At 39.4% G+C, this 10,137-nt stretch overlaps 1 protein-coding gene and 1 pseudogene across 1 annotated transcript; one reads left to right on the top strand and one right to left on the bottom strand.

Moving 5' to 3' along the window:
* The first annotated feature begins 6,476 nt into the window (after positions 1 to 6,476).
* On the top strand, positions 6,477 to 7,696 carry LOC109209534. Its single transcript, XM_019372823.1, has 3 exons — positions 6,477 to 6,765; positions 7,118 to 7,196; positions 7,379 to 7,696. Exons 1-3 carry the CDS (start codon positions 6,683 to 6,685, stop codon positions 7,502 to 7,504), a joined length of 288 nt encoding a protein of 95 aa, XP_019228368.1. The 5' UTR covers positions 6,477 to 6,682; the 3' UTR covers positions 7,505 to 7,696.
* A 554-nt stretch (positions 7,697 to 8,250) lies between these two features.
* Positions 8,251 to 9,350, bottom strand: LOC109209533 (annotated as a pseudogene).
* Between the last annotated feature and the right edge of the window lie 787 nt (positions 9,351 to 10,137).

The raw sequence follows: 10,137 nt of genomic DNA, 5'->3' as shown, positions 1-10,137 counted from the left end.
GCGTATGGTCGAGAAGGGGTGTTTGGCCTATTTGGCCTATGTTCGTGATTCTAGTGCTGGGGTTCCTTCTATTGAGTCTGTGCCTGTTGTTCGTGAGTTTCCTGAGGTATTCCCTCCAGACCTTCCGGGTATGCCACCCGACAGGGATATTGATTTTTACATAGATTTGGCTCCGGGCACTCAGCCCATTTCTATCCCGCCGTATCGTATGGCCCCGCCTGAGTTGAAAGAGTTAAAGGAGCAGTTGATTGACTTGCTTGAAAAGGGTTTTATTAGACCCAATGTTTCGCCTTGGGGTGCGCCGGTGTTGTTTGTTAAGAAGAAGGATGGATCGATGCGAATGTGTATAGATTACCGGCAATTGAACAAGGTTACAATCAAGAATAAGTATCCGCTGCCGAGGATTGATGATTTGTTCGGTCAGCTTCAGGCGCCAAGGTATTTTCAAAGATTGACTTGAGATCTGGCTACCATCAGTTGAGGATTAGGGCATAGGATGTCCCTAGGATAGTTTTTCGCACTCGGTACGGGCATTATGAGTTCTTGGTTATGTCATTCGGGTTGACAAATGCCCCAGCAGCCTTCATGGATTTAGTGAACCGAGTGTTCAGGCCTTATTTAGATTCGTTCATGATAGTCTTTATTGATGATATTTTGATATATTCCCTATCCAAGAATAGCACGAGGAGCATCTTAAAGTGGTTCTTCAGACATTGATAGATAGTCAGTTGTATGCTAAGTTCTCGAAGTGTGAGTTCTGGTTGAGTTCGGTTGCATTCCTGGGTCATGTTGTGTCAGCAGAGGGTATTTAGGTTGATCCGAAGAAGATTGAGGTAGTCAAGAACTGGCCTAGACCAGCATCAGCTACAGAGATCCGGAGTTTCTTATGTTTTGCAGGCTACTGTCGTCGGTTCGTAGAGTGGTTTTCATCGATCGCAGCCCCGATGACCAGGTTGACCCAGAAGGGTGACCAGTTCAGATGGTCGGACGATTGTGAGGCGAGCTTTTAGAGGCTCAAGACTGCTCTGACTACGGCACCTGTGTTGGTTTTGCCCACAGGTTCAGGGCCTTATAGAGTTTATTGTGATGCATCTCGTATTGGACTTGGTGCAGTGTTGATGCAGGATGGCAAGGTCATTGCCTATGCTTCGCGGGAGTTGAAGATTCATGAGAAGAACTATCTGGTTCATGATTTAGAGTTGGCAACCATTGTTCACGCATTGATGATTTGGAGGCATTATCTGTATGGCGTGGCTTCTGAGGTGTTCACGGACCACAAGAGTCTTCAATATTTGTTCAAGCAAAAGGAGTTGAATTTGAGGCAGAGGAGGTGGTTGGAGTTGTTGAAGGATTATGATACCACCATCTTATATCATCCGGGAAAGGCCAATATGGTGGCCGACGCTTTGAGTAGAAAGTCAGCCAGTATGGGCAGTCTTGCTTATATTCCGGTCGGTAAGAGACCTCTTGCTTTGGATGTTCAGACCTTGGCCAATCAATTCGTGAGGTTGGATGTTTCTGAGCCCAGTCGTGTGTTAGCTTGCACGGTCGCTCGTTCTTCATTATTGGAGCGTATCCGTGATCGGCAGTATGATGATCCCCATTTATGTGTCCTTAGAGACACGGTGCAGCACAGAGGTGCCAAGCAGGTTACCTTAGATGATGATGGAGTTTTGAGATTGCAGGGTCGAGTTTGTGTGCCTAATGTGGATGGGCTTCGGGAGTTTATTTTAGAAGAGGCCCATAGCTCCAGGTACTCTATTCATCCGGGCGCCGCGAAGATGTATCAGGATTTGCGGCAGCATTATTGGTGGCGGAGAATGAATAAAGATATTATTACATATGTGGCTCGGTGTTTGAATTGTCAGCGGGTTAAGTATGAGCATCAGATGCCCGGTGGTTCATTTCAGAGGATTGAGCTTCCCGAATGGAAGTGGGAGCGGATCACTATGGATTTCATTGTTGGGCTCCCGCAGACTCGAAAAAAGTTTGACGCAGTATGGGTCATTGTTGATAGGCTGACCAAGTCAGCGCATTTAATTCCTGTGGCAGTCTCCTATTCTTCTGAGAGGTTAGCTGAGATCTATATCCGGGAGATTATTCGCCTTCATGGTGTGCCCGTGTCTTTCATTTCAGACCGAGGTACGCAGTTTGCCTCACATTTCTGGAGAGCAATTCAGTGAGAGTTGGGCACACGGATTGAGTTGAGCACAGCATTTCATCCTCAGACGGACGGGCAGTCCGAGCGGACCATTCAGATTTTGGAGGATATGCTCCGAGCTTGTGTCATTGACTTGGGAGGCTCGTGGGATCAGTTTTTTCCTTTAGCAGAGTTCGCCTATAACAACAGCTACCAGTCGAGTATTCAGATGGCTCCTTATGAGGCTTTATATGGTAGGTAGTGTCGGTCTCCGGTTGGATGGTTTGAGCCAGGAGAGGCTCGGTTGTTGGGTACGGATCTGGTTCAGGATGCCTTGGACAAGGTCAGGATTATTCAGGATAGGCTTCGTACAGCTTAGTCCAGGCAAAAGAGCTATGCCGACCGCAAGGTTCGAGATTTGGCTTTCATGGTCGGTGAGCGGGTATTGCTTCGAGTGTCGCCTATGAAGGGCGTGATGAGATTTGGGAAGAAGGGCAAGCTTAGCCCTAGGTTCATTGGCCCGTTTGAGATTCTTGATCGAGTGGGAGAGGTGGCTTATAGACTTGCATTGCCGCCGAGCTTATCAGTCGTGCATCCAGTGTTTCATGTGTCCATGCTTCGGAAGTATCACGGTGATCCATCCCACGTGTTAGATTTCACCACCGTCCAGTTGGACAAGGGCTTGTCCTATGAGGATGAGCCGGTAGCTATTCTAGACCGGCAGGTTCGTCAGCTGAGATCGAAGAGTTTTCCTTCTGTTCGTGTTTAGTGGAGAGGTCAGCCTGCTGAGGCATCGACCTGGGAGTCCGAGTCCGATATGCGGAGCCGTTATCCCCATCTTTTCCCCGACTCAGGTACTTCCTTCTTCTGTCCGTTCGAGGACGAACAGTTGTTTTAGAGGTGGAGAATGTGATGACCTTTTTAGGTCATCACTTGTTTTTAAATTAAATTCTACGTTTTGAGGCCTTAAAAACCTCTTTCAGCATCACCTCGATTTGCGTGTGCAGTTGGACGCGTAGCCGGAAAGTCTATATGTAAAAATCTATGAAAAATGATAAAATTTGGCTTTAAAATGAATTAAGATGACTTTGGTCAATATTTTGGGTAAACGGACCTGGACCCGTGATTTGACGCTCCCGGAGGGTCCGTAGAAAAATATGGGACTTGGGCGTATGCCCGAAATCGAATTCCAAGGTCCCAAGCCCGAGAAATAAATTTTTAAAGAAAATTATTTTCTAAAATTATTTATGAGATTTGGAAATGAATGTGATTAGAACTTGATGGTATCGGGCCCGTATTTTAGTTTCGGCGCCCGGTACAGGTCTTATATGTGATTTAAGATAAGTCTAAGAAACTTGGTAAGGAACGGACTTGAAACGACGTGAATCAGATCGTTTTTGAGAAAATTGGAAATTTGAAGTTCTTAAGAAATTTCATAATTTTGATGCTAAATTTATAGTTGTTGATGTTATTTTAGTGATTTGAATGCACGAGTGAGTCCGTACGTTGTTTTTAGGTTGGTGTACATGTTTGGTTTGGAGTCCCGAGGGCTCGGGTGAGTTTTGGATAGGCCACGGGGTGGATTTTGGACTTGATGAATTGCAGGTTTTATAGCTGGTGTGTTCCAGGCCTGCAAGCTTCGCATTTGCGAAGCCTGGCTCGCATATGCGATATCGCAAATGTGAGGGCCTTGTCGCAATTGCAAAAGCAGCCTAGGCCAGTTCCATCTCGCAAATGCGAGATTATCTTCGCAAATGCGATACACCCCTTTTGGGCCTGTTATCGCAAATGCGATCCCTTGTTCGCATTTCCCAAATCGCAATTGCGAGAACCCCCTTCGCAAATGCGAACATAGCAGAGGTCGAGGTTCGCAATTGAGAACCCTGTTCGCAATTCCCATATTTGCAACCTGCAATTTTTATACTTAGCCGAAATCTCCCATTTTTCACATCTTTTCAAAACATAAACTCCCTAGGGCGATTTTTCAAGAATAACTCTTCTTCCAAATCGATTGTAAGTCAATTTTAACTCGTTTCCTTCAATCATTAACATCTTTTAACATGATTTCAACTTAAGATCAATGATTTTCATGGGGAAAATTGGGTGTTTTGGGTAGAACCTAGGTTTTTCAAAATTGGGGATTTGGACCTCAATTTGAGGTCCGATTTCAAAACAAATTATATGTTTGGGTTCGTGGGGGAATGGGTAATCGGGTTTTGGTTCGAAACTCGGGTTTTGACCAGGTGGGTCCGGGGGCGATTTTTGACCTTTTGGGTAAAACTTTGTAAAATTTATTTTCATGCATTGGAATTGATTCATTTAGCGTTTGTTGATATAATTAAGTAACTTGTAACTAGATACGAGCGAATTGGTGGTGGAATCAAGGGGTAAAGCGATAATTAAGACGTGAATTGTGTTTGTGGCATCGAGGTAAGTGTTTGGTCTAACCTTAGCTTGAGGGATTAGGAGTCGAGTCCTAATTGCTATGTGGTAATTGTTGAGTACGACGTATAGGCATGGTGACGAGTATCTATACGTTGGTGTCTAGCATGACCGTGAGTCTTATAATGTGATTATCATGACTTCGTTGTATTATTCATGCTTTGGTGATGATTTTTATTTGTTGGGCAATGTTTGTGGAAATAATTGTGAAGTATGAACATTGAGGAGCGTTGGCTCAAGTTGTATAACGAATTGTGAAATTATGAGTGGTAATTGAACCCTTTGGAGCATTGGCTCAAGTTGTAAGTGAGTTGTGAAGTAAAAGTGAAAAAGAGAAAAGAATCATTATATTGACTCCCTTGCCGGGATATTGTTGTTGTTGTTTTGAGGTTGTCCCTTGCCGGGACTTGTTGTTGAATTATTGTTCCCTTACCGAGATTCTTATTGCAAATTTCATTCATTTCCTTGCCTTATTATTTGTGATTGTTGTTTGGGTGAGGAAGAGAGTTAAAGCACGAAAGGTGATGCCGTGCATTATTTCGGTAAAAAAGTGTTAAAGCACGAAGGATGATGTCGTGTATGATTTTGTGAGGAAAGAGTGTAAAGCACGAAGGGTGATGCCGTGCCGCACGATGTACCATTCCGTGCCGATTATATTGATTATATGGTGAGGACGAGAGTAAAAGCACGAAGGGTATGCCGTGCACATTTTCATTACTTGATTGTTTTGGTGAGGACGAGAGTAAAAAGCACGAAGGGTGATGCCGTGCACTTATTATTTTCTGGTTCTCTGTTGATATCCGAGATATATTATTTCTTCCATTTACCTGTTGTCTTTCTATTCTGAATTGATATCTCCCCCGCAGCATGCTACCCCTCCCATACTTGACTGTTTATTTCTGTACTTCTTTTTTCGCTGTATATAGTTGAATTGCACAGGTTTATTTGGTAGTCTGGTCCTAGCCTCGTCACTACTTCGCCGAGGTTAGGCTAGGCACTTACCAGCACATGGGGTCGGTTGTGCTGATACTACGCTCTGCACTCTTTTGTGCAGATCCCAGTGCTGTTGGCTTTGGACCGTAGATTGGGTGGCTACCTTCAGTCCACGCGGAGATCCAAGACGTCCGCAGGGCGTCTCCTCTATCCTTTACTTCCTGTTTCATTTCTTTGATTCAAAAACAGTGTATCTTTTATTTTCAGACTTTGTATTTAGCACTCTTAGATCGTCTGTGGTACTGTGACACCAGTTCTGGGTGATTAAGGCTTAAACAGTTGTATTGGATTCATATTTCAGATATTTCACTACATTTCTTCCGCTTATTGAAATTTTCGCTATTTTCACATTATTGCTTTATAAATTCTAAAAAGGTATAAAAATGGATAAAGGTAATCTGTTCAATAATTGGCTTGCCTAGCTCACATTAGTAGGCGCCATGATGACTCCCGAGGGTAGGAAATCCGGGTCGTGACAGTATAAGTTAATTTATGTTCAAAAAATTCATAACCTAATTATTTGTTGGAAAAATGACACTGTATATCCGTTGTAAAAATTATAGCCGAAAAAATATATAAAATTTGTATATATACATTTTGTGTAACCCCTTTTTTTTATGAAGAAGCTATATATGAAAAGATTTTTAAAACAGAGACAAAACATAAGACGTGCCATTAAATTTTATGCAATAAAGTTATAACAAACCTAGTTTTATATCAACACGTGGGAGAATAGGCCAGTGAGGTGGTAGGGGAAATTAGGCATATGAGGAACATGTTTCATATGACTAAATCACATACAGAGTGTTCAATTTGCTCTTGACTTAGCTTGTAGCAGCCCCAATATGATGTTTTTTGTTCTACCAAAAAAAATTGTTTTTCTTGGATTTTCAAAATATATAAATACCTTTTGAGATCATATTCCCTACTCTTTCTAGCTCTACTTGTTCTTCGGTGCAAGTAATTGCTGCCATCTACCACCATAAGCTAAGCAATTCCCCCACATTGTAAAAACTTTGGGAAAAAGTCTTAATTTCTTCTTCAATTTATAGGCAATATGAAGACATAAGAATTGAAAAAGTAGAAAGGAAAACAATAGGCATAAAGATGAAGCACAGAATTGGCCTTCAACTTTTCCCTCTATTGTCGTCTTCTTCTTCTTCAGAGTTCCACAGTAGTGATCACTCTGTGTAAGTCTCATAATTCCATGATGGAATTTCCATCTTAAGATTTCATAGTCACTAACCGCCGCCCAATAAGTATTTTCTATATAATAGGTGTGAGTTCAATTCTCACTGTCCCCCTTAATTTTTCCTTACCTTTTCTAACAAGTGCTTCATTATATTATTATTTTTTTCAAATATATATTAAGAGAACTAAATTAACTAGGATGTATTGCAAATTGCAAAACATGATTCTTTTCTCCAAAAGTAATTGATATCTCGCTTTTTCATCATCATTACATAAAAATATTATCTTAGACAAATGAATTTTAGTTCCATATATAAATATATAAGTATATATGTATCCATGATAATGCAGGGCCTGCTCGTCTACAAGAAAGCATATCACAATTTTCTACAACGCACAAGCTGGAGAATGTGATATATCTGAAGTGCAGGTAAGCTAATTTTTCTATATTAATCAGCCATTGATATTTTCTCATTCAAGAAACTGAACTTGTTCTTTCTTCTACTGATGAATTCATAAGTACACATATCTTGCTTTCTGATGTTGTTTTTTTAATATTAGTAATTCTAAAGTTGTTTAATTCGATTTGTTATTGGATTCTGTGAAGCATAGGCCTTAGCCATCTTATGGCATGCAAGACAAGTAAAATATAATAATGGGCTGTCCCTGAGAAAATCCCTACAGAGGTTTCTGCAAAAGAGAAGAGAAAGGAGGATTCAAGCAGCTAATCCATACTAGCTAAAAGAAATGATATGATGTTGGTGATAGGCGAATTCAGAATTGAGAATTTAGTTATCTAGAATGTGTATGATTTTGTGATATGCGGATAGGTCACTAATTTTTTTCTGCATATGTATCTGCATTTCCAACGGGAACAGTGATTTCAGCTGAATTTACCGAACTAGCTATATATGTGTTGATTCCTAATTATCGAAATTTTGATTCTCTCGTCCTAACTATCAAAATTTCATCAATATGGATTGGGTGGTTGGATTACCTTTATACTCGTGTGGTAATTGATAATCCCTCTATCCCATTTATGTAGCACTTTTTGCTTTCCTAGATTCCAACTATATGAACTTTGACTAATATTTTAAAAGCTATTTTTCCATCATATTGACATGAGAAGAATTGCAGATTATAATATTTTTTATATAGTTTTTAAATATCCAATTTTAACTTTAAAATATGAAATTGATCTAATTTAATTTGGCTTCAAAGATTAGTCAAATTGACTTTCGATAAACAAAAAGTGCCATATAAATTGGGACATAGTGAATATTTAGAATGCAATTTTCATCGTAATCTTTTTTATTTTAAAGGACAAAATCTTTTATGACTAATATAATATTGGAATTCAAATAACCAAGTGTCATGTGGAAGTTAATTAACAAACCTTGAACAACAATAAATAAAGCAACAAAAAAAATATCGTACATAAAAGAGACACAATTCGTCAATTGAATTATGTTATACTCAAAGAGTTACTCCGTTGTTGTAGCATCGTCAGTTGTCTCCTCTTCAGAATTACTAATCTTTTTACTCTTTGTCTCCTCCTCAGCAACCTCAGCAGGGCTAACTTGAACACTTTCAATCAACTCTTGAATTTCTTGAAAACACTCATAATTATTCAAATAATTAGCTGCCAACACCTTAAAACTTTCAATTGTCAGGTAAGACATGTGAATATGCACGTCCATTCGTCCAGGTCGCAACAGAGCTGGATCAAGCTTCTCCTTATGATTCGTCGTAAATATAATAACCCTCTCATCTCCAATACTCGACCATAGCCCGTCTATGAAATTTAGTAATCCACCAAGTGTAAGCCTATCTTGATCTCGTGAACGAGAATGACCATATACTGCGCGATTTTTAGTTCTATCTGGCAAATCAATGCTACAATCAATGTCTTCAATGACAAGTATAGACCTATTTTTGGTGCTCATCAACAACCTTCTCAAATCCGCGTCGCTCGTTATGTTAGAAAACTCTAAATCATAAACGTCAAACTTTAGATAATTAGCAATTGCTGCAATCAAACTTGATTTCCATGTTCCTGGCGGTCCATATAATAAGTATCCTCTTTTCCAAGCTTTTCCTACTCTCCTATAAAAATCTTTCCTCTTTAAAAACCTATCAAGATCCTCAATTATGGTTCTAATGCTAGTGTATCAAAAGTTGAAGGATGCTCAAGATTGACTGAATCCCAAAGTTTGGAATTATAAGTATGACCATTGGCTAGAGAATGCAACTTAACAACTTTTTTCTCATGAGACATGTCTTTGGCTTTGTTGAGTACAAAAGGGATGTAACGATTCATGATTTTGTCCTTGTACTGCTTGTTAAAGCTTAGCTCAAAGTAACGTTTCTCGTTAGCAAACATACCAGTATCATAATCATCTTTTGTAATAGTCTTTTTCTCAGCATTGTGAACAAATCTCCAAACCAATTCCATCCCGTCAAAGGAATCAGTAATTTTCCCACAATTGGCGAATTTAACGTTCACTTTCGGGCTTTTAGGCCTTTTGCTAACGTTGAAATTCGGGGCTGGTTTTGGCTGACAAGTAGATTTCAGCAGCGGCATAGACTTCGTTAGTAACAAAGCCTTCTTTTTCTTCAATAGCAAGAGTTATGTTTGATGAATGAGGACGAAAATAAGTAAGGATTTTGGAGATAATGTCGTTCTGGATTTGAAGAGGAATAACTTGATTCAGAATTGTCTTAAAAAGGGTGATTGTAGCAGACTATGAGGCATAGGCCTGGAATATTGACGAGACTGAAGGCATTCTCATCATCTTTTTACACAAACCTTCAGAACTTCGTAATACTTGGACGAGCCCTGCTATGTGAACTATTTATACTGAGTACTTTTGTTTTTTTAGCTACGATTCCTACTGCAAAAGGGAGTGAATTTTCCTTTTTTACACAAGGAAAGAAAGGGGTCGTCAATTTTATGCCAAACTTTAGTGGAGGAATCTCATCTAATTAAGTTATTTGACTTGTGTTTGATACATATATATATATATATATATATATATATATATATATATATAGTGTAGCCATAATGAGTTATATTATAGTGGTGTTATGTGTTTTTACTCAAAATTATATCAAAATCTTTTCAACAATTACCTACCTTTTCATCCCCCATTTATTTTAATTAAATAATAAAAATGGTGAAAAATATTAAACAGTTATTGTAGGGTGAAAAATCATTTTTCCTCCAACTTTGTATCACACACATCTTCCCTTAATATTTCAATTGAATGAATCTAATGCCTATTTCACCCTTCAGATTATGACTCTTTTCACTTTTTAAATTTTTAAAATCGCGGTAAGTTATCTCTTTTTAAATCTATGTTATGAATGTG

Source organism: Nicotiana attenuata, unplaced genomic scaffold (assembly GCF_001879085.1).
Source record: "Nicotiana attenuata strain UT unplaced genomic scaffold, NIATTr2, whole genome shotgun sequence".
In the NCBI taxonomy this organism is placed as follows: Eukaryota; Viridiplantae; Streptophyta; class Magnoliopsida; order Solanales; family Solanaceae; genus Nicotiana; species Nicotiana attenuata.
This window is presented reverse-complemented; position numbering and strand designations above follow the sequence as displayed.

What these genes read in the sequence shown, in the direction of transcription:
- LOC109209534 (XM_019372823.1), top strand. Translation starts at nt 6,683, where the DNA reads ATGAAGCACAGAATTGGCCTTCAACTTTTCCCTCTATTGTCGTCTTCT. An exon ending in CACAGTAGTGATCACTCTGT is followed by an intron (nt 6,766 to 7,117) that starts GTAAGTCTCATA and finishes ATGATAATGCAG; the next exon opens with GGCCTGCTCGTCTACAAGAA. An exon ending in GTGATATATCTGAAGTGCAG is followed by an intron (nt 7,197 to 7,378) that starts GTAAGCTAATTT and finishes TGTGAAGCATAG; the next exon opens with GCCTTAGCCATCTTATGGCA.